Source organism: Gymnoscopelus microlampas, assembly GCF_963454915.1.
Source record: "Gymnoscopelus microlampas genome assembly, chromosome: 4".
NCBI classification, from domain to species: domain Eukaryota; kingdom Metazoa; phylum Chordata; class Actinopteri; order Myctophiformes; family Myctophidae; genus Gymnoscopelus; species Gymnoscopelus microlampas.
The window spans coordinates 37,570,669-37,598,100 of NC_139941.1; the positions used below are offsets into that span (position 1 = coordinate 37,570,669).

At 43.6% G+C, this 27,432-nt stretch overlaps 1 protein-coding gene across 1 annotated transcript in view; it reads left to right on the forward strand.

Annotated features, from left to right (window-relative positions):
• galnt9 (polypeptide N-acetylgalactosaminyltransferase 9) overlaps positions 1 to 27,030 on the forward strand; it is a gene marked incomplete at both ends in the record, with an annotated part of 114,863 nt that extends 87,833 nt beyond the window's left edge. The window contains 5 exons of the mRNA XM_084055103.1: positions 5,121 to 5,306; positions 11,031 to 11,168; positions 14,250 to 14,345; positions 25,858 to 26,025; positions 26,884 to 27,030. Of these exons, the coding sequence (XP_083911229.1) occupies positions 5,121 to 5,306; positions 11,031 to 11,168; positions 14,250 to 14,345; positions 25,858 to 26,025; positions 26,884 to 27,030 (735 nt within the window). The remainder of the gene's footprint in view (positions 1 to 5,120; positions 5,307 to 11,030; positions 11,169 to 14,249; positions 14,346 to 25,857; positions 26,026 to 26,883) is intronic.
• Between the last annotated feature and the right edge of the window lie 402 nt (positions 27,031 to 27,432).

Here is a 27,432-nt window from a genome sequence, read left to right on the forward strand (position 1 = left end):
TTATAGCGCCACCATGAGGCTGATTAGAGAAATCTCAAGTGGAATGTCTTGCTGGGCATAGTGGGAATGTGGGTGCGAAGTTGCACGGAAAGTGCATGCTGTGTTCATAATTTGAGGCATTTTGGTCAAAACGGAGCAGTCCTGGAAACTTTGGAAGCCATTTTTAGTCAATCAGGATGGAAAATGAAAAATCTGAAAGAGTGTTTTTTTTTAATGACTATAGAGATAGTGTGTATCGATTTGCGTGATGTTAGGACAAAATATGTAGCAGTACTGTGAGAAAATGTGTTTTGCAAGAAGCGGCCTCCTGGTGGCACTATAACAGGGCCATGTGAAAGAAATGGGGCAGAGGTTCTGAATTGGCATCCAGGGAGTGTGTGTGCACAGTAGCGCTGCGATCAAGCCAATGATGCGGGAGATTAGCTATCCACAGACCGTCGGACGGACAGGGGGTAAAACATACTCTCGCGCCATCCCTTTCGGCCTGGCGGAGACAATAAAAAAGCTAAAGTAAAGGAAAAGACCATTACTGCAACAAAAGTAGTCAACAAACTATACTATAAAACATTGGCCACAGTGTCAAATAATTTAAGAGAGAGGCAAACATGTTGAAAATAGCCGATCTACAAGCTTACAACGCCTCTCAACGTGAGGCGTTGTGAGCTTGTAGATCTGCCATTTTCACAATTTTGACTTGTGGAACGGAGTCAAACAAAATTGGGGGGGTTCAAATATGATTAAGGGGGGGGGGGGTAGCCACTGCCCTAATCGGACCGAAATGATCTGAAATTACTACATGACCATAATGCAGCCTAAACGTGCGTTGCACGGGGCGGTCCTGCCATTACGTTACTTAAGTTACTTGCTGTGGAGCTACACCAGAAGACACAGACAACATACACCATCTACAATGGACTAACGGAGCAGCAATAATAACAGTTACCGCACGAACGTGCATTGTTGACAAAGTGATTGCACAGCCGCTGCAGGCATGACAACCACGTTAGCGTTAGCTACATGCCAACGATCACAGCGCCCTGTCCGTCGTCGCTGCGACTGACTCTGATGGCTACAGCCATAGATATATAAACACTACAGCAAGCTCTCTGAGATGCCATTGTCTGGGAACTGCTCTTAGCGTGACACGACCAATGAGAGTGAGCGCTTTCGTTGTTGCTAAGATACGGTGCATGGCACACGGCGTCTCTGCCCCATAGCTTGTAGATCTCTCACACATGATTGGCGTAGGCTGCGTTGCCGTCGACGCTGATTGGCTGCATGTTGCTGTGACGTTGAAATGGGGTGCCAGGTCTGCTTTGTGTGTAAGCGATGTTGGGCTCATTTGGGTGCACTTTTGGGCTCGTTTCCATAGACCACGGCAGCGCTTATTTCTTTCCCGTGACCGATGTGGCGAAAAAGGTGCAAAACAAACCATCCGGAAGTAAATTGCGAGATGAAATATATAGCACTTTTTGATTATTAGAAAAGGAGACACATGTGAAGGTGGAAAATGAAAGGTAGGAGATTATATAGTTTTGCATGAGCGATTTCTGTAGCAAGTTGTGAGAGAATTGGGCCACTCCTGTGGGCGGGGGGCTCAATAGAACCATTGGGGTTTGAAAGGAGACGCTCTCTGTTTGAGTGGTGAGATGCTACTGTACCTGATCTGTCGGCTGAGTTGTCTCTGTGTTCTGCCGATGGAATTGTGTTGAATTTGGTTTCTCGTGCTGTTGCAACAGAGGAAGGAGATTCATGGGAAAAGGATTGAAATCAGGAATTACTGCTCAAATGGCAAACAAGAGCTGTTACTGTGCCAAACATGCAAACTTGTATTGTATTGCTTTAAAGATTGACATGGGGTTCAATCAAAGAGCATTCCTGAAATGCTTGGTTTTGCTAGATAATGGGCTCTTTGTGTCCAGCAACCTGGCATCCATGCTTCTACTGTATAACGTCATGAAAGGAAATTGTAGCTCACACAAACCCAGCTAGGTATCTGACCTTCTGGAAATGGGCATAGGGCAATTATTGATCTTCAATCTGCTTTTAGTGCTGGGCTGCCTGCAATTACTCAATTATCTACAAAAATACCCCATGTGCAAGGCCACATGCACCTTCACACACAGATATGTGCACTTGCATGTATGCGTACACAATAGAGAGTATTGATTTTTAACCGAAGGCCTGGATAATGAAACCCAAGAGACACATTGCCAAAGTATGGCTCAGTCATCAAGGCATATAGCTGAATTAACAAGAGGCTAGTTGTTTTAAATTAGTTTGATCCTGACACACATGTTTAGCATTGATCAGTACGTTGTTGAAGCTGAAATGGAGGAAGTCTGATGATAAAGCTTTCTACTACGAATCTTAGAAGGTCACTGTGAATCATCAGTGGGGAAGATGGGAGGTTGGTGGCTGAGGTTACTAACTCTCTGTAGCAAACAGCAGTACTACTCAGTGACAGACACATTTCTACTTGAGCATTGTTTAATCTATTATTCTATATTTGACCACATCTGTGTGTGTGTGTGTGTGTGTGTGTGTGTGTGTGTGTGTGTGTGTGTGTGTGTGTGTGTGTGTGTGTGTGTGTGTGTGTGTGTGTGTGTGTGTGTGTGTGTGTGCGCGTGCGCGTGTGCGTGTGTGTCTGACCTCTGTTACGGGCATAACTCGGAAAACGTTCGACCAATCGGTCGCAAACTTGGTGTGTGTCTCATATGACCCCGAGGTCATATGACTTTTTACATTTGAGGAGGACTTTGCTGTAAAATCCTGACTGTTAATTTATCAAATTGTAAATCAGAGACTGTACAGCTGTAAACAAATAGACAAATAAAGGGCACATTTAGTTACATTCTTATTCTCTCAGAGTTAACACCCAGGATTTTACAGTAACTGTAATATTTCACAAAACTCAATGTGCACAAAATGTCACTAGTTACAGTTGCATGCACTACACCACTGCATATCCCATTCTACTGATGTGCATTCCTCATTTATAGAGTATCGTTGTTGTCGTTGCCATTTGAAACAACTCAGTTCAAACAAAAAACATGCAGTACCACACAACAGACTTATCACACACTGACACTGATGTGTGTCAGTGTGTGTGCACCGTAGCTGTCCACCGTATACTGTACGTTTTATCCTAATCCGTGAGGAGGTATATTTACTTGTCGGTCGTTAAATAAATATGGCCGACGCTGCAACGACTTCCCCCTTGCTCTTGACTTAATTGAGAGTGTGTGGTTTAGCAGCGCTTCCCACACATTAACGCCAAGCGCGGGGTACAGTTTCTAGGTTCAGAGAAATGTTAATTGTCAGAGCATCTGTGGTGGCATTGTGGTGATTGTCATTAAGAGACCGCGGGTGGTGGAGATTCAGCAGTTTGTACGGCTGGGAGGGTATTACCATATGCTGTCCCATTCTTATAGTTGCTCTGTTTGCCACTGGCTGCTAAGCCACTTTCACACAGTGTGGGATGTTTGCCAAATTTGCATACTGTACCTATAATGTTTTTGCCCTCAGCTATTTCACAGCAATTTTAAGGGTGTGGAAATATTTTTAGAGAATGCAGAGAGAAACCACTCAATCAGCTGACGTGCCTGCCACTATTTCGAAACCTTCGGTATCAAACCTGTCACGGTCAGATGTCACACTGCCTCTGAGTCTAGAGTCAATCAATACCTTGGTGGATTTCTTTTGGCCAAAATGGATAGGGTGTATATATCAAATGTTCATTTTGTCTTTCTCTTTTGCAGTACTGCTAACAACTGTATAGTTGTTACTTACTATACAGGTTGCATAGAATAATGGACAGTCCACTCGTGTTGATAAATCTTCTTTTAACAAGTCAGAAAATGGAGACAGTGTAGCAGTGGCACAGGACTCGAGAGGGCCAAGGCAAGGGTACATGTGTTTTTTGGAGAAAAGTGTACTGACCACGAAGATTACAAAAATATGACTCTACAGTACTTCATATTACTCCAAAGGGCAGGTGTTGTTATTTGTACTGTAGTTTCTTTCTTTTTTCTGGCTTGTCACTGAACGACTCTCAGGGGACACTTGTATTTACAGGCCATTGGTTTACAGAATCATTTGTCATGCGCTTTTTCACTCACTTCAGCAGAATATAATGGGCTGTAACACCTAATTGCTGTATCAAGCAAATGTGTGCCGTGTAAAGATAAACATGGGAGGGAGACTAACGGGGGGAAAAACCTGACAATACAGAATAGTTAAAGGTGGAGTCTGACGATTTTCTCTTTTCTTAATCGTGTCAATCTGTTGTTTGGTAGCACAACATTATTCCTGTGTGTGTGTACACAATAATAACATATGTGGTCTTCTTCATACCTTTATCCTGCGTTAGTGATGCGCGGGCCGACCCGTAGCCCGCAGGTCCCGCGGGTTGAACCGTGGGGCGGGCAGACGGGTTATAGATTACGACGCAATTATCGCGGGACTGGCGGAGCGGGTCAACCCACAGAAGAAAAAAACGCACCTTCTCTCTCTCTCGTGTGTGCGCTCTCTCTCTCTCTGTCCCTCCCTCTGTCCCCCCCTCTTTCTCTCTCTGGAAAGCAATTGAATGGACTTGCTTGTGTGTTGAGAAGCCGTCTTTTGCGGGTTACGGAACGGGTCGTTGATTTATATTCATTTTTGCGGGACGGGTTGGGCTACTGTGCGGGGCGGGCGGGGCATCTATCAATGCATCAGTGCTGAAGGTCTTTTAACAAATGATGATGATACGTATGCTATTGTACACCTACTGGTTTGATACATGCTACTGCACACCTACTGGTGTTAACAGCACAACAAAAAAGTGATGTGTCTAACAGAGTTCTGGGTAAAGATATCTCTCCTGTCCACATGTCACCTGCTCTTCCGAAAGCATGTACTGTAGCCAACATTGCTGTGAACACATTTTCAGTTACAGTATGTGTGCAGTGTGCTGCACTGTGCAAAGGAGAATCTCTGAGTGTTCTTCTCATGACGTCTCCAATATTTAAATTTTGTTCTTCAAACACTAAGTCAAGTACTATGTCACATTCCATATTGGCTTGTCAGTTGTGAGCTCAAGCAGAAACCTTGTGTTGTTTTGCTGCGTTTGTGTGCTGTAGGTGTGGCAGTGCGGGGGCAGCATGGAGGTCCTGCCGTGCGCCAGAGTGGCCCACATCGAGCGCACCAAGAAGCCATACAACAACGACATCGATTACTATGCCAAGCGAAATGCCCTGCGTGCTGCTGAGGTCTGGATGGACGAGTACAAGTCCCACGTCTACATGGCCTGGAACATTCCCATGAACGTAAGTTCTTCCAATTCCTCCATCTCAGTGGTTTCTCAAAGTGGGGTCTGGGGGCCCCCCAGAGGTCCCAAGCTCACAGCGCATTGCAAACTCTTTCTCTCCCTCATTGATTTATCCTTCCCCCACTGCAATCCCTACCTTCAATCCATCCTCCATCCATTCCTTGACTCCGTCTCTTCATCCCTTCATCCCTCTTTCTGTCTTTACTTTACCTTCCCTCTCCCTCCTTCCCTGTCTTTCTTTTCATTGTTCTCTCTCTGATTCACCTCCATCTGTGTTCTCACTTGTTCATTCAGACAAGCAACCCAGGACTCCAGAGATGGCAGTCAATAGGAATTGAGAATTCAGATTTCATCCGACTCGACCTTCAGACTGCAGGGTGTAAAGCAGAGCAGAGTGGCAAGTTGGAAGTCTCTCGTGCAGATTGTGTCTCGAATGCACGAGGGCTCCCACCCACACTTAATCGGCTTTGTGTTTTATGCATCAGTCGAGAATAATTGGTTTCGAGGGATCTTTGTCTGATTCCCCGCCAGATATAAATATATGGTATACTTTCCTTAACAAAGAACATTGAATACAAATTGCTTCTTGAACTATGCCAAATTGGAGGATTTTCTGTGAGGGACATGTGGCGTGGATAGTCTTCTAAAAACCCAGGATGATAAATACAGTAGAGGTTAATTATTCCAAAAATAAGTTGAGTTGATGAAAAAATCCTGTGACTATTAGAAGTAGATAGTAGCCTTAAAATAGTCCAGGGATACCATTGCATTATTTATTGTTAAACAACTGCTACAAACTCTAATTAGCTCTCATTATTGATCAGAAAACAATCTTTGAATCCCCACTTTCAAAATGATTACTTCCAGTGCCACCTGATGTTTACTGAATGAGAAATACAATGCTGTTATTCTTTAACTTCTAGCCACTGAAGTGGAAGTGCACAGTAAAATCTTCAGCGTTAATTTAACTTTGATGGACCTTTTTTGAGGCAGGTATTACCAAACGTATATCGACATGCCAGGCCACGGAATAAGCTTTGCGTCGGTTTGCCCGTTTCAATGGCGTGTAGTAATATTGGACAGCTCCCAGGTGTGAATGTAATTGTACTAGTGTGAACCAGGGGACAGTTGTGCAACAGCATCTGTGCTGTTGGCAATTTTGTCGAATAAGAAGGGGTCAATATGAAGAATATGAAGAACAGACCCAAAAGGGGGGAAATGAAAACATCGTAATGTCTAAAGTGTCACTGTGGCAGCGGCCAGCTCTATTCAGTCGCAGTACCATCACCATCTCTCGTCCGATGTAATTACAAACACAGCATCGGTCGCGCTAGCATGCTATTACCCCGGCTGTCCTGCAGTGCAGAGTTATTTGGTGTACAGTACAAAGAGCTAATGCTACCACTAATCTGTCTCCCATCTCCTCTCCTCCATGCACAAAATCATGGAGTCGTGTTATTGGTTTGCAGGCACCTGCTGAGAACACAATTATTTGGCTGTGTGTGTGTGTGTGTGTGTGTGTGTGTGTGTGTGTGTGTGTGTGTGTGTGTGTGTGTGTGTGTGTGTGTGTGTGTGTGTGTGTGTGTGTGTGTGTGTGTGTGTGTGTGTGTGTGTGTGTGTGTGTGTGTGTGTGTGTGTTTATGACTCTCCACACCAAGTAGCAGGTCCAAACAAACCCCCCCCCCCCTGAAATTGAATGCATTTGTTACCAGTGTTACTCTGCGGTCATAAGCACCAGCGGACAATGGGTGAATAGCGTTCATTATTCACAGATGCTGAAAGGAGTGTTGGCAGCTGGCTGCACACTCTGACAGATAGAGGCGGAGAAAGAGATGAGAGGTATCTAGGTTGGAAATGCCTGGGCCATTAATGAAATGATGCGCTGTGTGCGTGCTTTTTCTTCACTCTGTGTCATATTAACCTCCTTTGTACGTATAATTCTTTGTGATATCGTAGGACATGGTGGTGATTCTCAACCTTTTTCATTTCAAGGACCACCGGTTTGATATGCAATAGGCCACGGACCACCATTTCATGCTATTGTCATCACTGTGACCCCAATCTACACAGTAAAAGAGAGGGTTTTACAGTACATGCTCAAATTGATTGATTTGATTGTTTGGGTGTTGGCCTAATGCTATACAGTATAAGACAGCAGAATTGTTTCCCCCTTTCAATTTCAAAGAGCTTTGTTTGCATCCTTATTTCTGTACACTGTAAAATCCCCAGAAAGTGTACAAATGGAACCAAATGCGGGTCCATTTGTACACTCTCAGTGAGTTACAGACCCTTACGGGTCCGTTTGGTTCATTTTGTACACTCTCTGAGTTGCAGATTCGATAGGGTCCATTTGGTTCCTGACTATCAATCATTTAGCCGGGTTAGCCGCAGGAACCCTCTCAAGGACCCCTGCAGGTCCCCAGGCTGCACTTTGACAACCACTGGTTTAGGAGAGGCACGAGAAGGACAAACAGACAGGAATCAATCATAGATTAGTAAGGGAACATGTGGTGCCAGAGGCAAGACTGAACTACTGCACCATTAACAGGCACTGTGTCTTTGCATTTCTGTATGCACATTAATGTATCTTTATGTCTCTCTACGGTATTGCCTCTAATTGTTGATGTGCTGTGCATATATGTATGTTTGCATATCAATGCATAAGTACGTGTGTGTGTGTGTGTGTGTGTGTGTGTGTGTGTGTGTGTGTGTGTGTGTGTGTGTGTGTGTGTGTGTGTGTGTGTGTGTGTGTGTGTGTGTGTGTGTGTGTGTGTGTGTGTGTGTGTGTGTGTGTGTGCGTGCGTGCGTGCGTGCGTGCGTGTGTGTGTGTGTTAAGGATTATTCATGTGCCCAGCTACATGTTTGTGTGTTTGTGAGAGTGTGTTTGTGAGAGTGTGTATGCGTGCATGTGTGTGTGTGTGTGTGTGTGTGTGTGTGTGTGTGTGTGTGTGTGTGTGTGTGTGTGTGTGTGCGTATGTCTGTGCATGCGCGTGTGCGTGCAAAGGTGAATAATTTGTGTATGCATGTGCAATACAGGTCTATAATCCTTGTGTCTATGTGAAAGCAGCCTGCAACATGTGTGTGCATGCTTTGTGTGTGCAGCTCTATATCACGTCTATATTTGCGCGCGCGCGTGTGTGTGTGTGTGTGTGTGTGTGTGTGTGTGTGTGTGTGTGTGTGTGTGTGTGTGTGTGTGTGTGTGTGTGTGTGTGTGTGTGTGTGTGTGTGTGTGTGTGTGTGTGTGTGTGTGTGTGTGTGTGTGTGCGTATGTGTGGCGTGCGTGTGTGTGTGCATACATGTGACTGAATGCATGTATGCATATGTATGTCACGGCTGGGCCACAGCGTTGCCAGGCAGTGAGGGCTATTAGGCATTCCCCTCCCATCAATCAGGGGAGGCTTCCTCCATATCGCCAACAGTGCGGCTGTGAGGGCTCATAATTAAGCAGCTGATTAGAATTTGCTCTGCACAAGGATCATGTGTAATGAAAGAACAATGAAGGTCCCACACGACAGACACATCTATCCATCTCTAAACCAAACACTATCAGCACTCTCAGCCCTCCCTCTCTCTATCCCCGTCCCATTCTCCTAAGCCTCTAAGCCTTCCCGTCCACCCCTCCTTCTCTGCTACTCATCCTTCAGGGTCTTCCATTTTTCTAACAACTAACATTGGAACATGGCAGTTTAAGTAAAGTTCCCAATCGCTAAGTAGGTTTACTTTTTCATTTCATGGCAGTTTCCCCCCATTTTCTTTTAATTGGAGCAGGAATCTATTCTATTCTATTCTATTCTATTCTATTCTATTCTATTCTATTGTTCACTTAAAGGAGGAGTTCACCCAAAAAATTACTTATTTTCTATCAATTGCACACCCCATGAAGCCTTGAATTCATGGATTTATTTTTGTTTTTGTGGCATTCCTAAGACAATAATTTGATGACCGGGTGTGTATCCGGTAGGAGACACAAATAATCTACTTTGTGTCTCCTACCGGATACATTAGCCGGTAGGAGACGGGATTCAAATTATTGGCTTGACTTCCCTTAGGGCATTGGTTCTCAACCTTTTCAGGCCGCGGCCCCCCAAAATAATAATATGTGAACTGGGACCCCCCTACCTGACAAGCACTTGGAATTGTAGGAGTTGATGCATTAGATTTAGTTTGACTCGGTTCCACAGATAAATATTGTGAAAATAGCTGATCTTTAAGCTCACAATGTTCGCCTTTTTTCTTAGGTAACAATTTGGCCAATGTTTGAACATTTTTAGCCAATGTTTGAACATTTTTAGCCCATTTAGACCTGAGGCCGATTCTAAAAACAGAGGTATTAAAAAAAGTTAAGATACCCTATACACGTATACTATATGTTGGTTTGTTTACTGTTGCACTTTAATCAAATCATCTGGGGACCCCCAAAACATTTTTTGGGGACCCCTCTAGCGCTCCCGACCCACAGGTTGAGAACCACTGCCTCAGGTGATATTCACACTGAGACGAATCACTACAGGCGCAGATGCTTTAGAAACGTCTTGGCAAACAGGTGCTGTGCCCACAGACAGCATTTTTTGGCTACCAGCGCTACCGCTGCATTTGGCACTCTTGGTTAAACGCACTGTGACGAGCAGTGTGAGTATTAAAATGTGTATGCATGTCTAGAACCACTAGAAAAATGCGACATGCAATGCAAGGGAGGAGCCCATGCCACTTGCCAGGCAGTAAGTAACCATAGGAAAAAAAAATGTTTTGTTGGCGACACTTTTCTTTTGTGACATATATTGTTACCGACGTGTTTCTACCGACATGTCTCTGCGTGACCGCCTCCTTATCCTAAGTAACCTAGTCAAAAACAACTAGTGTTGGGATGCCTGATGTCACATCCACTCACCGTATTGACCATAATGCTAAGTGTGAGTTGTGAATAACTAAGTTAAAGGGTCTACACCATGAATTTAAAAAATAATAATAATATTTAATATCATATTGTTTATGTCCCTCAAACGTTTTTCAAAAGGTTTGAGCCTAAATCAAGCCTCAGATATACTCATTCCAACTAACTTCTCTCTGGCTTATAAAGCACTTTCACCTGCAATACCACATTGTCCTGTTTGGCACGGGGTGCTATTGAGCGAGTTTGTATGCATGTTATCTCCTGGTTCTGTGTGGAAAAAGTAAAAAAAAAAAAAAAAGATTTTTTTTTTTTTTTTTTAAGATTTTTTTTTCTTTTTTTTTGGTTGGAACTGAAAAACGGGAGGAATTGGTCCCCCGTTCCGAGGAGTTGGTCCCACCAAATCAGTTTGGCCTGTTTTTAGACCAATTTACAGAAAACCCCAGATTTGCTGTGAAAGCCTGAGTGTTCAAACTGGGGTATTTTTGAGGATAGAAGAGAGGTAGGGGAGACCAAAAACACACAAAAAAGAAGAAAAAGTTAAAATTCATGGTGTAGACCCTTAAAAATACAGCTCCTTTCATGTCTTGCATGCCTCTTCCCATGTATTATAATTTCTGTTTATCATTGCTCCTACAAGGTCAAGGAAACAAAACCAAATAATTTGACTCTTGTAGACTCGTCTATAAGATGTAGCAATGTGAATATTTTATCACTTCACCTCTCTCCTGTCTCACTACTGTCCTTATATAGACATGCTGTAAAGAGGCCCTAAAATGTGTATTGTCACATGATAAACCACTGGAGATTTGCCTTTGCTGTTTTGCTTAACAGAATCCAGGGGTGGACTTCGGGGACGTGTCGGAGCGCGTGGCACTCAGGAAGAGGCTGCAGTGTCAAAGCTTCCAGTGGTATCTGGAACACGTGTACCCAGAGATGAGAATCTACAATAACACCATCACGTATGGCGAGGTGAGACATTATAAATCCATTTTCATTGTGTGATGTGCAGTATGTATGGGTATAGGTATATCTAACCCTTGTGCTTACGGATGAGCAACTATGGAGACACATGCTACATTCAAGGGGCAAGGCTGAGATATTTACGATGAGGCCGACAAAATGGCCAGAGTGGCGCTGTTTTACCCTGCGCCGACCTGTGAGTTCAGAAAGAATTTATTTTAGCGCAAGTGAATGGGTTTTTTGACAAACTTTAGACTAGATTTTCTTACTGTAATAAAAATTGTCATAAATTCTATATGCTTCCAGTCGCTAGTTTAAAGTCTCCTTTCAATCATCAGGATATGCGTTTTGCTAAATTATGGTTCTATTTATTATAAAATTGACGATAAAGTAGGCTATTCTCTAGGAGGGGCGGGATGATTTGATTGACACGCTACCCAACCAATAGCATTCATTCCCCGCCCCCCCGCTCTTGATTGACAAGTTACCCAACCAATAATGGTCTGAACTCATTCTGACGCGTATTGAAAGATGGCGGACCTACAGTCTTGCAGCAAAGGATTCATTTTCGGTCTGTAGAAAGCAGCGGAGGGGGTTTGTCCATCTCATTTATACAGTCTATGGCTACATTAGAGGAATGTACGCATATTGTAGAGATATATACTTTCGAGCATAACGCATCACACAATCGGGAAAACAATACTGAGCCCTGCCATAGCAAAAGTAGGCTAAATAAACAACCTTTTCTATCCCCGTTATTTCAGCATTATTTAATGATTATGCCTAAGGATTACTAGTCTCTTCCTTCAAGGTACATTGAAAATTGTACATTGTTGTAGAAATAACTAGTATTTTCATCAGTGTGCAGTACTGTTCTTGTGTGTTGTTTGGTCATCATTATATCCATGTACTGTACTTTACTCTTATATCTAAGAAAAACATCAAACCCAGATTATGTCATTTGAAATATTCAAAGCATTTTAAGTAGCACAGCTCTGTGTAACTGGTTCAAACAGAATCAGATCATATGAACTATATGAAAACATAATGACAGCATTGGGGGTTTTCATTTTGCAAAAGATGTGACGTGTTTTCATCCTGTTTTCAAAATGTATTTTAAGCAATTTTATTATAAATCTGTATGATTATATCCAACAAAACTGAATAGTGAAGGCATAATATTCGTATTGGTTTCTCCAGCAGACTGTCTGCAGACTTTCGCCTTTCACAGTCCAGTGTACTCGAAGCATGCTAGTATACCAGCCCCATTTTATAGTATAGCCTATAGGCATTTTTCATGGACTTCTGCTCAATGTCCATAGACGCCCGTCTACTGTGGGCCCGTGCATCTGTCACCTTGCGGACGTCCGTCCACGTAGTTTATTTGGTGAATAGGAATTGGGTTTACCAACTCAGCTTTACACAGAGAGATGCTTCTCTGTGGAGCGGTGCCAGATGTAACTGCATTGTTATTTCCTCCCAAGATAACTTTACATCAAATAAAATAAAAAAGATAAGATATGATTTTTATTTTTTAATTACAGAACGCGGTCATGCAGGTTTATGTTTTAATGGTTTGTGGTATGTGATGGTTAATTCTAAAGTATGATTTAAAGAGCACCCACACGTTGATATGCAGTTAATTTGATTCCACAGCTGAGTAAAATTAGCTGCAGAGAGCTTATTAATTCATGAGACACATTATCCCACATCTCGTTTTTGTATTATTTAAATGTTTTCCATACCAGGCTGTTATTGAATTATTTGAAGGCTGTTTGTGTTGAGGACAAAAAAGCAGCAGCAGATATCTGCCCCGCTATGTATTACAATCCTTTATTTGCACAGAGGGAATGTTCAAACGCAGGCGGGTTGAATGCTGAGCAATAGAGCACACATAAGCAGTGTTCTCATGCAGTGTTCTCATGCAGTGCTGAACTGTGTGTGTGTGTGTGTGTGTGTGTGTGTGTGTGTGTGTGTGTGTGTGTGTGTGTGTGTGTGTGTGTGTGTGTGTGTGTGTGTGTGTGTGTGTGTGTGTGTGTGTGTGTGTGTGTGTGTGTGTGTGTGTGTGTGTGTGTGTGTGTGTGGCGTGTGTGTGTGTGTGTGTGCGAGCGCACCCTGAAACATCACACTGACAACATATTTTGTCTTTTTCTTCACTTCAAAGATCACAGAAGACTCTTGAAAATAAAAAGATACAATTTAATTCAACTCCAGTCAGCCTGCAATTTAAAAGTATCCTGTTGCCGTAGTGACATGACATGATGTGACTGACTCACAGTAACTTGACACAATGTGGGCATACACACAATTACAGTAGGCGCAGGTTCTTTAAAGATACATTTATAAATACGTTGAATAGATTCGTTAGAGCTCAGCTGTGTGATTTCTTTGCACGATGGTGGGAGAAGAAAGTAGCAAAGGTTTTAAAAACAGGTTGAGAACTAACATGCCAAACATGTATGTTGAAATACAGAATTTCTTCTTTAGCCCTCCTCCCCCAGATCCACCCATCTTGCACTCTTGTTAACCCTGGTGGTGCCTGTTGCGGTGGCACCATTTCAAACTGTCCCATCCTGACAAGTGTGGGACAAACCATTAGCCTTTGTTGTCAGCTTGGCAGAGGAGCAGTTGCTGCAGCAGCCTGAAGGGAAGTGAGGCTCATCTGTCAGCAGCCACCACACAGCTGTGGCTCTTACTTTCTTCCAGCACTGACCGGCCCTGGCCGCACGGAAAAACCCTCTCTCTGACAAGCCTCGCATGATAGATAGCACTCACAACCTGGAAATGAAGTCATATGTATTCAAATCACACCACAGAGACATCTGAAAGCGTGGCCCCGTGCTCTCTGTTCGCTCACTGCCGCTGTGCCACGCTGCCACCATCTGGGGCCTGGAGGAGATGAAGAAAGAAAGAGGCATAGAATGGGGATCTGGCCACTGAGAGATGGTTCTGTACTCTCTGAGTCATGACTACTTGTGATAGGAGACATAGTAACTGGGAAACAAAGTCACATCAAATCCTGTAGAGAAGAGACGGATAATACTAAACAACAAGAGGTGTTTATCTTCCTGTCTGTCTGGTGTGTTTCAGGTGAGAAACAGCAAGGCCAGTGGATACTGTCTGGACCAGGGCTCCGAAGATGACGACAGAGCCATCTTATACCCCTGCCACGGCATGTCCTCACAGGTTAGAACTCACAACAATTGATGCATTTATTTAAAGATTATGCTGAGGCATTTCTGCTTTGGCAGTATAATGAAGAGACAAGAAAGCGAGAGTAGAGAGTATATTATGTGCAAATTGTGGAAATTGTCCCTACAATTATTATTTTGAATTCTTAGTCCAGGCTTTTATACACAGCCCAGCCATATGCAAGGATTCGATTATATTAAGAAGTACACAGTGAAGATTACCTGAGTGCATCCGTGTTGTTTTTCCCCCCACCATTTTCTTGTAACCTTTCAAGAACATTGCACTTACTGTATTTGCCACCCACACCCCTGTGAGAAAAAACAGAAAGCCCTCCCCTTCCTGATCACTGGAACACCTCAAAGGGAGAAGATATACAGTAGCATATACAGTAGAATAGATGCCTCAACCACATTCTACCACACAATGTCACAAGTACAGTATCCCTGTTTAGCCTGGCCGTCCTCCAGTCAACCTGAACACTCAAGTTAGTTTTGTAGTTAGCACTGCAGACCACTGTAGCCTACTTATTATATTTTGAAAAGGAGTACTGTATCTCAATGCTGAATGGGCTTTTAAGGGAGACCACTGCATGGTACTGGCTCAACTGGCCTTTGGTCACAGGTTACTTCGGTTTCCATTGCAGATAATACCCCCTCAATGTAGCGGGTCGTCATAATGACATCAACCTCTCTCCATAGGAGAGCAACAACGGCAACTTTGTCTGGATGCTAACTTTACAGTATGTCACCAATACAGTCCAACACAAACAGTTTCTGACATAACATTTTAGATGAGAAATAGGCCATGCTGTTGGTTGTATTGTATATTGATTTATTTTACATTGACGCTGGCTAATTTAAAAGTTTAACAATTTCCGGGCGCTTACCGTACATGCACTTATAAGCTAGACCAGTGGTTCTCAACCTTTTCAGGCCTTGACTCCCCAAAATAATCATGGGGACCCCCCACCCTGACAAGCACTTGGAAGGTAGGAGTTGAGGCAGTTGTTTGACTCGGTTCCACAGATAAATATTGTGAAAATAGCAGATCTACAAGCTCACAACGCCTCGCAAGCGGGCTTACATCTGCACATGCAATTATGTTTTGGATTCTTGGTGAGATGTAATTTTGTGCACAGACAAATAGAAATGCTGATGAGCTGTTATGAGTTGTGGTAATTCATTCTTCCTGCTCTCTGTGTCTCATTTGTATGTTTTAATCTACTGCCCTGCTCAGAGCACCTTGGAAGGTTCATTAGACCATGTCCAATAGGTTGTAGTTGTAGCCTGAAGGTTCAGGTAGTGATCTATAGAGAATGGAAGTTTGCCAGTTCAAATCCCCAGTAGGAAAATAAGAAAAGGAGAAATCTACAGGACCTCCCTGGAGTAAATTAGAATGAATAATGCTCTCCCCTCCCTCAGCAACTATGAAGTGCCTCGCAGGGGCTTTTGAGTATTGCACTTACATTCATATTACCCCTGTGGAGCTGCACGGTGGCCAACATAGAGGACAGTGGTTGCGCTCTGCCGACGCTGGGCAACTGCACTGTAATGAATGTGAAGCGGGTCATTGCTGATTGATAGTTTGTGTGCTACTGTATGCTTACATAGTAAGACTTCCTTGGATGAAGAAACTATAAAAAGAAAATATAGCTGCATGGCAGCAATGGACCAGGTTCCACTGAATGACAAGGAATAGATGAATAAATGATTATGATCCTTTAGATTCATTGTTTGATATGTCCAGGTGCACATCCGGACCAAGTGTCACCTCTGGGACAAAGTGAGAACAGGGCTTAGACTTTCATTGCTTAATTATTATACACCCTGGGGACCAATCGGGGGTAAAAATTGTTTTTATCTGTTCATGTTTTATGTTATGTTTCTCTTTTTTTTTTGCCCATGCACATACAAGGGATTTTGGGAAATTGAGTGTTTCGGCTATTGACCAATCTCTAGCTTTTCTCAAACTATCAGCATTTTAGCAAATTTCACATTTCTAGGACAAATGGGGTGGCAGGGCTGAGCCTTGGATTTGAGTGTTTATTGCAGCCTCTATCTTTGTGCCAAAATGGACGAAATGTTACCAATGTATGGATATAATATGTTTCCCTGCTTCGCCGTGGAACCCTAAAAAGGTTCTAAGCTGTGCACACCAGAGCAAAAGGGATGTGCATGTGGGGGTGGAAAAGATGGCAAGGGAAGGACGAGGGGGGTGTATCTATTTGTGGATATCTTAGTTAGTGTGCAAAAGAGCTTGCCAAAGTCAGCATGCAAATGTTTTTCATCATGGCTGATTTTTCTCATCCTCTTCTTAGGATTGTGAGTGAGTGACATATTTATTGTCAGCACAGGGGGAGTATAAATCAACTGTCCACCAGCTCATCTCCTTTCTTCTCCAGCTATGAGAGCTCAGTGGGGTCTCCATAATGTAAAGCTGCACCGACTCTTAACACCGTGCCTTACAGTGGGGAACAAAAAAGCCAAACCAAGATGAACTTTGTGCCATTGTAATATTAAATTACAAAGACGAGTGACATTACCTGCACGGACCCAATTCAATTTGGTTGAGACCCAGCCAACTTTGCATTCCTAGCAGCATCCCTTTTTGTGCATGAAAAGTAGTAATTGCATGGAATAAATCTTTATTGTGCTTCTGACGAATGAGGCTCTCTCTTTGTCGTGTGGGAGCTCCCAGTAGAAATCTAAATCATGGTGAATGTTTCGCCTTTGTCCTGAAGGCTATTGCTCTACACAGGATGGCACAAACATACAATACATGGCATGCATGCACTCTCACAAGCACATGCTGATAAATACATTTCTGTGCTCTCTTACTAGCAGGAATCTCAGCTATGTATGATGTTTATTACTATGTATAGCAACATTGGACATTTATAGCAACATTGGACCCTTAGCAACTTACCCTCTCGGGCCTCTTACGTTTCTTAAGGTGAATGTGTAATTTCTGATGGTTGGACACTCTCATAGGTAGCACCATACTGTATCACTCTCCATACTGTAGGTAACATGGGTCTCTGCCACAATAGTCCTAAGCAAGGCCGTTTTAAGGCATACATGCCGTAATCTAAAGAGTGACACAATGCCGTGCCATCGGTCCATGGTGGAGCAAGGCGCTGAGGAGAAAGAGAGGGAAGCCAAGAGATTACTGACAGGGCAAAGGGCTCTCTTTACAAATAATGAGGGAAGTTGCCTGTTGATTCTGCAGTAGACCTGTGCTACTCGGAGAACAGGTCTCCACCAGGCAGTAGAAGTCAATCTTAGCTTATCAGGATGAAGTATGAAAAATCCGTCTTGATGACATGACATAGGGGTGTGCCGATATATCGTCCCACGATATATCGCGATACGTTTTCGCGACGATATGTATCGTTTTGGAAAAAAAAAATATCGTTTTTGAAAAAAAAAAAAAAAAAAAAAATGTTTTTTAATTTTTTTTTACAATCATAATAATCAGGCATGCAAACGGCCCCGAAGTGAAAAGAGTGACAACATGTTTTTTTTTCGGGTCAGGTGTCATACTATTTGGATTCAAAACGGCTATTGTAGCTGAAAAGCTACAAATTTGCATGTCTGAATAATGCAAAAACAGAATTATTTGTTTGCATTTTCTTTTTTTCTCCTCCATATATTTTCATAATAAAAAAAGTGCGTATCGTATCGTATCGAAATCGTATCGAAGTTGTGAGCCAAATATCGGCACACCCCTACATGACTATAGAGATAATGTGTACCGATTTGTGTGAAGTTTGAAAAATCTGTAGGAGTAACATCAAAAAATGAGTTTAGCAAAAATCGGACGGACGGACGGACGGACGGACGGACGGACACACAGGGGCAAAATAGGAGACATACAATCGGAGACATAAAGAGATGAGAGTTATTCATGAAGCAACAGTGACTGTTTTCCACTGTGCAAAATCTGTATGCTGTTTATTCACCTTGATTCAGGATGTTTTCCCTTCCATCGATAGTGAAAGCTGGCGGTGGCTGTCTTTCATCGTGGAGGACGAGGATATTAAAATACTCCTCCGTGGAACTTCACAAACTTGCCTGCTATTCCACTCCTAACTCCCATGCAGTGATTAAATCCTTTGGACTCTTGCGTCGATCTCGGTACATACATAGGGGCTTACGGCGTGAGTTTATTTATTCTGATTCACCCATTCCATCTGTACTGTCTGTTGGGATGTCTGGTCTGGCACGACGTCATCACAACAAACTCCACGTGTGCAGCAGCAATCTCCGCCCACTGGTCTGTGTTGACAACGTCACTCCTCCCATTCAACCGGCATCTGCAATAAACAATGCTGCGACGTTCATGCTGCTGAATGCTCGCTCTATCAATAATAAACCTGATCTAATCCATGACACCATCACAGGCAGGAATATTCACATTCTCTGTCTTACAGAAACATGGCAGAAAGAACAGGACTTTGTTGCACTCAATAAAGCCACACCCCCAGGCTATGTATATTTGCAGAAGCCTCGTTCTAAGGGTGGTGGTGGTGGGCTGGCAGTTATACACCGAGCAGACATCCGAATTAAAGAGGTCAGCAGGTCAGCACCTCATTTGAGTGTGTTGGATTCACACTTACAGGGTTTTCCCAGATTCAGTTTGTCCTCATCTACCGTCCACCTAAGACAAAACAGTCTGTCTTTTTGTCTGAACTATCTGAGCTGCTCACTCCTGTCTGCGCCTTGTCTCCATCCACACATCTGCTTGGGGATCTGAATATACATGTGGATAACAGCACCAACATATTTGCGACAGAGTTTCTGTCACTGCTGGACTGTTTCAATTTCACCCAGCATGTACAGGGCCCCACCCATGAAAAAGGCCACACATTGGATCTGGTCTGTTCCACTGGCACACCTCCCTCCAACCTGGAGTGCCTGGAACTGGGCATCTCGGACCATCGTGCCATCTTGTTCACAATACCCGCCTCTGTACCCAAACAGCAGCCTGGACGCATCAAGAGAGTGAGCGCACCAGCGCTATCTGCCCAGATAGCCACTTGTATGGCTACAGTTCCTCCCAACACCTCGGTGGATGGCCTGGTAACCCACTTCAATGCAGCCATAGCCCTCAGTCTGGACTCCCTTGCCCCCCTGATAACCCGGACTGTCTCCTTCAACCGTCCTGCCCCCTGGTACACTCCGGAACTCTGCACCTTGAAGGCCACTGGCCGGCGGCTGGAGAGCCTCACTGTCCATCGTCTGATCTACAAAGACCATGTAGATGCCTACAAGGATGCTCTCTCCCGGACCAAAACCCAATACTATTCCACTCTTATTGGCTCGCAGCATAACAACCCCAGGCTGTTATTCTCTACCATCAACCGACTACTACGCCCCCTCAGTGCCCATAACTCCTCAGGTGCCCCTGACCTTTGCATCAGGTTCTTGGACTTTTTCCAAGCTAAAGTGGACTCCATCCACCAACAGCTCCTGGCACCTGCCTCCCCCACTCCACACACTCCTCGGCCTCAGGACACTGCTCCCATCGCTGCCTGCCTCCCAGCGTGCCGTCTTTCCTCCTTCACTGCTGTGGATGCTCTGATGGTCACTGAGTTGGTCATCAAGGCTAACTCATCCACCTGTTCTCTGGACCCCATGCCCACAGCACTAGTGAAGACGTGCCTACCCACCCTCTGCCCTTTCATCATGGACATCATTAACTCCTCACTGCAAGCTGGCACAGTACCCTGCAGCCTCAAAATTGCCTCAATCACTCCGATTCTCAAGAAGCCTGGTTTGGACCCTGAGGAGCTGAGCAACTACAGGCCAATCTCCAACCTTCCTTTCCTCAGCAAAATCTTGGAAAGAGTAGTTGCCGCCCAAATCCAACAACACATGTCCAACTATGAGCTTTATGAGCCACTCCAATCTGCCTACAGAACACACCACAGCACGGAGACCGCCCGACTAAAGATCACCAATGACCTTCTTATGGCTGCTGATGTAGGCCAAATCAGCATGGTTGTTCTTCTGGACCTCTCCGCTGCTTTCGACACAGTCTCCCACACCATCCTCCTGGACCGCCTCTCCACCTATCTTGGCCTCACAGACACTGCTCTCGCCTGGTTCCAGTCATATCTCTCCAACAGACAACAGTTTGTCACTGTCAACTCTTCCAGATCACACCCAGCCCCAGTCAAACACGGCGTGCCGCAAGGTTCCGTACTTGGTCCACTACTGTTCACCATATACTGTTATACTGTACATGCTCCCCCTGGGTCAGATTATTCGCCACCATGGATTAAGCTTCCACTGCTATGCTGATGATACTCAACTGTATCTGAGCACCACACCTTCCAGTCAGCTTCCCCCCCAGTCCCTAGTCAACTGCATCACTGAAATAAAAGCCTGGATGACCACTAACCTTCTCAAACTAAACAGTTCAAAAACAGAGCTCATGGTTGTTGCTCCCAAGGCACTGCTCAAGAAAATTGGAGATGTTCTACTCCATGTCGATGGCAGCTCCTTATCTCCATCTCTGGAAGTCCGCAACCTTGGCATTATTCTGGACTCAACCCTCTCCTACCAGTCACACATCAAATCCATAACCAAATCGGCCTTCTTCCACCTCAAGAACATCTCTAGGCTCCGTCCCTCACTCTCCGATTCTGTGGCTGAGACCCTCATCCATGCTTTTGTAACCTCCCGTCTGGACTACTGCAATGGAGTCCTGTTTGGGCTCTCAAACAAATACCTGGATAGGCTCCAGTATGTCCAAAATTCAGCTGCCAGAGTTCTCACCCGCACCAAGCCTTGGCAGCACATCACCCCTACCCGTAAACAACTGCACTGGCTTCCTGTTCAATTCCGCATCCATTACAAACTCCTCCTTCTCACCTACAAATGTCAAAACGCCCTCGCTCCACAGTACCTCTCAAGCCTACTCCATAAACCGAGCCGGTCACGGACCCTGCGGTCCACAGACATGGACCTCCTGGCTGTCCCCAACACAAACAAGAGAACTTTTGGCGACAGAGCCTTCAGCGTGGCAGCCCCCACTCTGTGGAACTCCATCCCAATAGGGATTCGCCATGCTCCAACACTGGACTCTTTTAAAGCTGCTTTGAAAAGACACCTATTCTCTCAGGCTTATGGCATATAGTTGTTGTCTCCGCCAGGCCGAAAGGCATGGCGAGAGAGTATGTTTTCCACCCCGTCCGTCCGTCCGTGTGTCCGTGTGTCCGTCCGTGTGTGTGTCTGTGTGTCCGTCCGTCTGTGACCAGCTAATCTCCGGCACCGTTGTCTTGATCGTAGCGAAACTGTGCACACACACTCCCTGGATGCCAATTCAGAACCTTTGCCCCAAATTATTCTCATGGGCCTTTCATAGCGCCACCAGGAGGCCGATTTGTGCAAAACATATTTTTTGACAGCACTCCTACAGATTTTGTCCAAAAATCACGCAAATCGGTATACAGTATCTCTGTAGTCATTCAACGAAACGGGTCTTTCAGATTTCTCATATTCCATCCTGATTGGCTAAAAATGTCTTCCAAAGTTTGCAGGAGTGCTCCGTTTTGAACAAAATGCCTCAAATCATGAACACAGCATGCAATATCCGTGAAATTTTGCACACACATTCCCATTAGGCCGAGGAAGAACTACCATTTGAAAATCTTCAAATCAGCCTCATGGTGGCGCTATAACAGGCCGGTTCGTGTTTTTACCTATAATTGCACCGATCTGTGTAAAACGTTGTATGCACACTCCCTAGAGGTCAAGGAAAAACCTTTGCCCTGCATTTTTCACATCTTCCTTTTATAGCGCCACCAGCAGGCCGACTTATGTAAAACACATTATTTTATACTACACCTTCCAATGTTATCCAAATTTGACGCAAATCGGTACACATGATCTCTATAGTCATGTGATCACGACGGATGTGTTTGATTTTTCATATGCCATACTGATTGGCTAAGATTAACATCTAAAGTTTGCATTATTGGCTTGTTTTGAACAAAATTCCGCAAATCATGAACGCACCGTCCAATTGCGCTCAAACTTTGCACGCACATTCACACTATGTTGAGGAACAAATGCCACCCTTTTAACATTGGCCTGTTATAGCGCCACCAACAGGTCTAATTTAGCGAAACATGTTTTTAACAAAATGCCTCAAATCATGAATGCAGTCAGTGTCCGATGGTCGTGCAAGGCCTAAGAAAAAATGGCAACCTTTTCACGTTGGCCTATTATAGCGCCACCAGGAGGCCACAATAGCCTACCTGACCTGGCGGAGACCTGTGCTCCGAGGAGCACTTTTTCTAGTTTGTTGTTTGTTTGTTCATTTGTCTGTTAGTTGTTCATTGTTCTGATGTAAAGCGTCCTTGGGTTTATGAAAGGCGCTATATAAATTCAAGCTATTATTATTATTATTATTATTGATTCCTGTCACAGTGAAAATGTGACTGTGGCAAAACAGGCTATTTAGTGCACAGCTGTGGGCAAGTTGCTACTTAACACATAGGAGGAATTCTACCTTAAGCATATTCCAGCCCAATGGACAAAATACTGCATCACATACAATAGCCCATCAAGTTACCGCTCCATTAACAAGGTAATTAGGAAACTTGTGATTAAGTTGACCCCCAGAAAGTGGCTCTGAAACTTTTTTACGATGCCAGGAAGGCAATGGAGCGTCTAATGGCCCTGCAGAAGGAACAGGTTAATTGGCTTGGTAGAGTCATTTCCTCATGTTAATTATTTGTTATGGTCCCATTTTCAACATATTAGCATGTAAAGAGGCTCCCAGACTGAACCGTGAACCGGTATTAGTAGGGGATTATATGGGGGTGTTTTCCCTGTACCCGGCCCCAGTATACACCACATAAATCTGCTTACACATATTACTGTATATCTAGCACCGAAAGCCCCAAATCAGTTTAAGCATTGACAACCTTGTGGTTGGGATCCCATGTGACGTCGCCTGGTATTGACCAGGTTTCTATGCTGAGAAGTGGTGTAATAGTCATGACCGCTTACACCACTTACACTACTACATGCTGATCAAGTAAGATTGAGATGGCACAAGAGCCAGAGTCGACAGAGAGAAGTCACCAGGGCAGACTCTGTGCTGTTTGGAGCTTTAAAAACCAGACTGAATCTTTTGAGGATGTTGAATGAAGTAACAAAAAAACCTCTAGGCATGTATGGTAAAAATTCTTGAAAAGAAAACACTGAAAACCAATGAAACTAGTGTAATAAGCTACCAACTTGAGAAAACAATGACAGCTCAAGGCTTTTGTGGTCCATCTCACTTTCTATTCAATCGGTTTAAAAAATTTAGCACTAGAATATTGCTCATGTGAAAGCCTTCATTCTCAGTTATTTGTTAAAAACTTAGATAGGACCATTTAGTCATGTCAGGGTTTTTTCAGTATTAGAATTTTGGCAAGCACCCTCCAAACACTCCATTGCAGCCTTCTGTTGTTGCCATATGAATGCTATTCATCATAATAATGTTGCGCAATTCAAAATAATTTCTATAATCTCTCTTGACCTTCATCAAGGGCAAAATCATTAGAAAAAACACATGGAACATAACACAAATCACAATCAAAACTAGCACTGGGGGGGTTTAAAGGGCCCTGAGTGCCCGCTCAGTGTGTTATTGATTTGTTTTCGTTTCTTTAGGGCAGAACTGTGCTTAAAAACCCCTATGCTCTTTTCTCATTTACCCACACAGACCACTGAAAGCTTGTTTGGTTTCTCTGTGCCTTGTGCAAAACAAAAGTGACACACATAATAGCACTAATTGTTACATTAACACAGAATGTAGTGACAGCAGATTGCAGAGAGGTTTTTTACATGCTCAAATTGATTGATTTGAGTGTAAGGGCTAATGCTAGAGTACAGTATATGATTATGTCTCAAAGCTCCAAACGCTTTGTTTGCTTTGTTGATTCTGTACACTGTAAAGTGTTAATTTAACTGAGAGTGTACAAGTGGAACCAAATGGACCCTAAATGAACGCTGAGGATTTTACTGTGTAGACAGCCGGGAACAGGGCCCACTTTGAGGAGAATGTGAAATCTGTAAAAAGCTCATTTGCCATATCATTTCACTTTCTTTTCCTCCACATCAAACCATTTGAGAATCCAAAGTATGTTTACGCTTTATTGAAATACTCAGTGCTGCCATTCATTGAGCTCCGACACATACAGTACAAACCTCAGCTTAACAGTAGTCTGGGTCCAGAGGTATTCAGTTACAGTACATTGATCCTTCAAATTCCCCACATTATACAGATACCTGCCTTTAGCTTTTATGGATTATTGTGTGAGTGTGTACAGTATGTGTATGTGTGTCTGTGCATGCATATGAATGCTTGTCTTTTAGCATTTTTTTCTGTGTGCTTATACGTGTATATATTTGTGCGTGTGCGCGCATGCATGCACAACCCCATCACCACCTCCATTCCCTATCTTTGGCATCTCATTTTTCACAGAGGATCACTGCTATGAATAATAGATGTTATCTCTACTGTATCCTTACGTAATAGATACACATAGCCTTTCATGTACAGGATTAAACGGTGAGGGATCAAGTTGTAGTTGGAGGGGGGGGTCTGTAGCATTAATAAACTATACACTTTAGTTTTACGTGCTGTGCTCCGTGCAACGGTATTCTAGAAAGTGTAATATGATAAAAGTCAGCAGCAAAATGGCATGGCGGCGCATTCAGTTTCCGCATTGAATTACCGAGGGATAATACAATTCCATCTGGGGCTCTCCTGTGAAGCTGCAGTCACACTGACACATTGTCTAAAAAGTAGTGGATACAGTAAATACAGTAGACTCAGTCCAGTAGTTGAGACCATCCTTTCTAAAGTTACACACATTTTCCCTTCCTTGGCCCCATTATAGAATAGAAACATTATTATCCGCATTTGCCTAGGACTGAATGCTGAATCACGGCAGATTCCGTTTGCTAATTCCCTTTTGGCTTTCCCACTGTTTGTTTGAGTGGACTAATTAAGTGTCCTTTTAAGAAGGAAAGTATTGGATTCTTGAGCATGCTATTGTTGTTGTGACTGTACTATTGTAGCTTGGAGAAAAACAAGAACTGGATACGTGCCATTGTGCTGGTGTGAAACGCTGGAGTGCTTTAAATTTTAAACTATGGATACAGGAAGTGGTGACTCTAGTTCAGTACAGTAGCAACCATAATGGAAACTCTCAAATATTGTTAATATACTTTTACACTGGCCAATGTTTATGTGAAATTAATAAAGCCTGAGCCTCAGTCAGTCTATGCATCTGTGGTGCACGGGAATGTCCACACACGATATACTACGATATCAGGTTTGACCCTGATTAAGCCCTTGCATGGGCGAAACATTGTTCTTGTTTGTTAATTAAATAAAGCTTGGGAGAGCACGTAGTATGTTTTTCATGTAATGGTTAATGTGTGCATTTATTTCTTTTGGGTTCTCATGCTATTTATTTAACTTTTGTGTTTTACAGCTGGCCCGCTACTCCACCGAAGGACTGCTTCAGCTAGGACCCTTGGGGTCGACCACCTTTCTGCCCGACACAAAATGTCTAGTTGATGATGGCAGAGGGCGCATGCCAAGCCTGAAAAAATGCGATGCTGTTTCACGGGTTTCCCAGAGGCTCTGGGACTTCACACAGGTAAAAATGAACGTATAATCCTAGCTTGATAAGCGTGACCAGCTGCAGTGCTCATGTTTGAAAAGGCAGCCTGACAGACTGACCAACAGACTGACTGTCCAAACTGAACGACTTGTCTTATGGTATTTCTTTAAAAAAAGGAAGGAAGGAAGGAAGGAAGGAAGGAAGGAAGGATGGATGGATTGAAAACTTTATTAGTCATAAATACAAACAGCATGAGGTGCAGTCAGACATTAAGGCTAAAAGGATAACACAAAAAAGTCCTGGGGACTTGTTTCCATTGCGGTCCTATATGTATTCAATTCATCAACATAGAATACAAAATAACACAATAATACATGTCATCAACAGGTACAAAATACTATATGTACAAAGGAGGAAAGGAATGAATGAAGGAAGACAAAAGCTTTTCTCTCGAATACTGATCTGAATGAAGTTTGTTTTCCACACGTGACATTCCGAGTTAAACAAGGCTGAATTGAGAGACTGGCACGTGCATTGTGGCATTTGTCTTCATTGAATGGGTGATAAGAGCCACTGTGTGCTGTAAAAGCAAGCCTGAGCATTCAAGGTTTATGGTGAGAATAAGAGCAGTTTTGTTTTACTGTATCCATCTGCTGTTGCTTAAAGTGCTTATGTAAATGATCTTACATCAGCAATCTTATCCCTCTTGCATGTTCATTCTGGGGGCCCAGGGAATTGTCTTGGCAATAATGGCTCTGATGTTGTGCACTCATTCTGTTTAGTTATAATGCTGGTGATCAAGGAATTGAAAGTTATTCTACAGAAGGACCCATCATAAGTCACTATGTAAGGATGAAATGTAAAATGTTAATCACAATTCTGGCTTTGTTGCAGAATGGTCCGATCATTAGCAGGGATACGGGCCGGTGCCTGGAAGTAGAGATGTCCAAAGATGCCAACTTTGGCCTCCGATTGGTGGTCCAGAGGTGCTCCGGTCAGAAGTGGATGATTCGAAATTGGATCAAGCACCCCAGACATTGAAAAATATACGAGCAGACTTTGACAGAGAGTTCCACATTGAGTCATGGTTTGGATGGTTTGACTTTGGATGCATCAGAGTATGATACTGAGGATCTATAGTTTCTGGCTTGAAGCTCAGATCACTCACTTCACTCCTCAGACTGCGGTGCACACATAGACTCCCTCACTTTCGGAGCAGAGAGATTTCAAGCACAGAGTCTTAAAGATGACTGTGATGAATTATTATGTTCTGAATTCTACTGTGCACTCCCAGAGACCATAACATACTGCACTGTTTGAAACTTAATGCATTTCTTAGGCCCAGCTACAAATACAGTATGTACAGAAGACACAAGACACCCGAGTGCAAAGCCTCCCAAAAGTGGTTGGAGAACTCTACCAAACGGAGATTGTGTTTCTGCT